Here is a 4,008-nt window from a genome sequence, read left to right as displayed (position 1 = left end):
CGACGTCCCCTGGCGTCCCCATCCCCTGCTGGACCCTCTCAGCCGGGTGGGCCCTGTGGGGACGCCGCCCCCTTCCCGCCCTTCGGTACCTCAGGGGCAGACCCCGGCAAACCCTTCCTCCCAGCTTCATTTTACGGCTTTAATTTCGCTTTAATTTTAATTATCCAGCGCTTCCCACGTTTCCTCTCAGCATAACCCGTCAGGTTGCGGTGTCGTTTAAAACCCCTCAAGCCCAAATATCGCACGTTGGCCTGGATTTGTGCTTGTATTTCTGTTAACCTGTGAGGAAATCGTGCATATTCTGTTGTTAGAGAGACGGTTTGCTGTTGGTTTTGATGAGGAAAATGGTTTTATTCTTGGTTTTGATGAGGAAAGCCATTTATTCTCAGTTTTGATGAGGAAAATGGTTTATTCTGCTTTTCCCCCCTTTGGCAGCATTTAAAAGGTTTTATTGTTTTTCTTATGGAGAGGGAGCTTTAAAAATAAAAAGAAATAAAATGGAAGATTGAACAAGGGAGGGATTGGGACACAGGATGTTATTCTTTAATGCTATTCTTTAAACAGTCACAGAATTTCAAGCCTTTGCTCCACCGGTGGATTTCCAAAACACCATCAGCGAGTTGCATGGATGAGAAATAAGGGAACTGCCTCACGCCACGGCATTTCTTCCTCTTCCACCTCCTGCTGTCGCCTCCACATTGCTTCCTGCAAAGCAGGAGGAGGGGGTTACCCCAGCATGGCTGATCCCATGCGGTGGTCATCCCAGAGTGAATTTCACTGGGTTCCCCTCAGATTTGGATTTAGCATCCCAAGTGTCTACTTCAGCAGACCCATGGTTTTCTGGGGGGTTTATTCCTTTCTGAGACCACACCTCCAGCCACAGCAAACGAGCATTGCCCAAAAGCAGTGCAGCAGCATTTAAATCGGTTCCCCGAGCCGTCTTCCTGCCCACTAAGGTTAAAAAATAACATTGAAAGGGAGACAGCTCCTGTGTGCTGCCACAGTGAGCCCAAACACAAGGAAAGCTCCAGGATCTGCTCACGCATCAGGTGATTATTTTTTCCACCGCAGACAGTGAGTTATAATTTCCTGATGCTTTAAAAAACGTGCTCTCTCCATACTCAGCTCCTCCCTCCTTGCCGAGCCCTGCGCCCCTTTTCTGTTCGAGCTCTGCCTATTTTTTCCTCGCAACCCACTCATTTTTTTTGTTCTTGTGAGCAGCTGCATTCGTGCTTCCTGCCACAATGCCCCTGGTGTGTTTCTACTTCCCTTAATCGCATCTGCTCAACTCCTCCTCTTTCTACTTTGAACTTATAAGAAACTTCTATCAGGTAATAGATAATAACCCCCCCTAATGAAAGGGAGTTGGACTGAATGATCTTTCAAGGTCCCTTCCAACTCCTAATATTCTGTGATTAATCCATAGTGGAGACATCTTTTTTCCTTCCTTAATTTCCTCCATGGCCTAGAAATGAGCACATCTCTTATGTTCTCTGTATTGACCAGCTTGGGCCAACCAGTTATGTCCACCTGCAGGAATAATTGCTATATTCACCCCGTTTTTTTAATGTTGTACCAAAAAAGTCTGGGCACTGGCTGTGCGTGATCTCATCAAAAGTGAGATGAGGAGGGGTAAATCACATGAAAATTCGACTGGAATTGAAAACCAGAATTGAAAACTGCAATTTAACTAAGAAATAACCACAGAAACATACTTCTGTTTCTAGATACTTGAGTTTAATTTAATATACTTGACTTGAAAGATGGTGCCACAGCATAGGTGCTGCACTTTGCCTATGGTTTGACTATTAATGTGCTTTAAGACAACATTGAGTCGCAGACTGGAGCTGCCTTTTGGGGGAATATTTAAAAGGCAGAATTTGGCCTTTGCCCCAACCTCCTACGAGCAAGTACGGAAAGAAAAGCAGGAGTTGGAATTTAAGGAGACCGCTGTGGCTGTTCAGTGTTGTGGAGAACAGGACAGACGAGATGCTGCTCCGAGCAGCTTCTTACTGGGAGGGTTTAGTAGAGAAAAAGGAGTTGGATTCTTCCTGTGGGTGCACAATGAGAGGACAGGAGGCATTGGGGACAGGAAGGAGGGTGGGAAACCTTGGTTAGATGTCAAGGAATTTCTTCTTCAGGGGGGGTTTAGATTGGATACTGGGAAAAATTTCTTTACTGAAAGAGGGGTGAAGCACTGGAAGGGGCTGCCCAGGGAGTCCCCATCCCTGGAGGGCGTCAAGAAATGCGTGGATGGGGCACTTGTGGACATGGTTTGGTGGGCATGGTGGGGTTGGGTTGACGGTTGGACTTGATGATCTTAGAGGTCTCTTCCAGCCTTAATGATTCAGTGATTCTGTGATATGATGGCAATCAAACACTGGAACAAGGGAGGCTGTGGGATCTCTGTCATTGGAGGTGCTCTAAACTCAACTGGGTGAGGCTTTGAGTCCTGCTTTGAGCTTGAGACCTCTTCCAACCTGAATTCTTCCGAGATCGTGTGATACTGTGCATGTTATCTTCACTGGTGTGACCCTCTCGTTTCTCACAACCCAGGGGAACAACGATGACGATGCCATCAGCAGGGGACAGCAACTGCTATTACATCCTGACAGAAGACTGCGCCTATGGCAGCAAGTATTTCCAAGCTGGGAACATGTGTTTCTGCAGCGAGAGGAGTTACCTGCGCAACTTCTCTGAAGACAGGCCCCCTGCTTGCTTCTTGAAAGTCGTCATGCTGGACGACAGCTCCACCGTCACCATAAACATCGAAATCCTGCAGCCTGTGAGTGAAGAGACGGCCGTCTTCCTCCTGGCTGTCAGCAGCCACAACGAACGCTTGAACTATTTCCTGGAGAGGTTCAGCCTCGAAGCAGCTCTGCGGGCTGTGCCAGGCCAAAAAGTGATGGCGGAGGTGGACAGGCAGTATTTTCCTGGTGTCATCCGCTACATCGGGAGCATTTACAAAAACACTTCTGCCGTGCTGTCTCCGTTCTTCTTCGGGGTGGAGTTACAGGTAAAGTGGCCCAAAAAGTAAGTTGCTTATTTTTCCCCTTAATGTCTGTGTGTGTAATGTGCTTTTCTGGCCTGTTTTCAGGGTGAGGGTGAAAACAGAGGGCGCAACGATGGCTCTTATCACGGCACTGAGTACTTCAAGTGTAAACGGAACTGCGGGGTCTTCCTGCCCTTTAGCAGAGTCCAGTTCATTCCCATGCCGGATGACGACTACGCCAAACAGAAGCCAAAATCGGACATGGAGGAGGTGGTTCCTGTCAAAGTGGGAGATGCAGTCAGCTTCTACGTGGACGAGGTCCTCACAAAAGGAATAGCGATGGCAGTTTACAGGGAGGGAACCCAATGGTTCGTTAAAGTTTGTCCGGTAAGAGCAGCCTTGCAGTCTTTTTTTAGGTTCTGGGGGGGTGATTTTTTAAAAGCTGTGTTATGTTAACAAGAAGTGGGAGGAGTAATGTGTCCAGTTCTAGGGCCCCCAGCACAAAAAGGACATGGAGCTGTTGGAGCAGGTCCAGAGGAGGTCACATCGATGCTCAGGGGCTGGAGCACCTCTGCTATGGAGACAGGCTGAGAGAGTTGGGGCTGTTCAGCCTGGAGAAGAGGAGGCTTTAGGGGGACATTAGAGCAGCCTTCCAGTTCCTGAAGGGGCTACAGGGAAGCTGGGCATGGAGCCATAGAACGAAGGGGCTTTAAACTGAAAGAGGGTAGATTTAGACTGGACATTAGGAAGAAATTCTTGACTGTGAGGGTGGTGAGACACTGGCACAGGTTGCCCAGGGAAGCTGTGGGTGCCCCCTCCCTGGCAGTGCCCAAGGCCAGGTTGGACGGGGCTTTGAGCAGCCTGGGCTGGTGAAGGTGTCCCTGCCCATGGCAGGGGTCAGACCAGGTGATCTTTAAGGTCCTTTCCAACCCAAACCAATCTAGGATTGTGTGAATGTCCAAAAGGGACACAAGGCCACGTACAAACTTTCTAGGCCTGCTTGAAAAATTGGTTTG

The 4,008-nt window shown here is 48.6% G+C and overlaps 1 protein-coding gene across 1 annotated transcript in view; it reads left to right on the top strand.

Moving 5' to 3' along the window:
• Positions 1 to 2,566: 2,566 nt before the first annotated feature.
• Positions 2,567 to 4,008, top strand: part of LOC104541835 (ubiquitin carboxyl-terminal hydrolase CYLD-like) — a 13,347-nt gene continuing 11,905 nt past the window's right edge. The window contains exons 1-2 of the mRNA XM_010185981.1: positions 2,567 to 3,016; positions 3,098 to 3,379. Of these exons, the coding sequence (XP_010184283.1) occupies positions 2,567 to 3,016; positions 3,098 to 3,379 (732 nt within the window). The remainder of the gene's footprint in view (positions 3,017 to 3,097; positions 3,380 to 4,008) is intronic.

The sequence above is a fragment of the Mesitornis unicolor genome, unplaced genomic scaffold (assembly GCF_000695765.1).
Source record: "Mesitornis unicolor isolate BGI_N332 unplaced genomic scaffold, ASM69576v1 scaffold21266, whole genome shotgun sequence".
Taxonomy (NCBI): domain Eukaryota; kingdom Metazoa; phylum Chordata; class Aves; order Mesitornithiformes; family Mesitornithidae; genus Mesitornis; species Mesitornis unicolor.
Note: the sequence above shows the minus strand (reverse complement) of the source record. Positions and strands in the feature narration are given on the sequence as shown.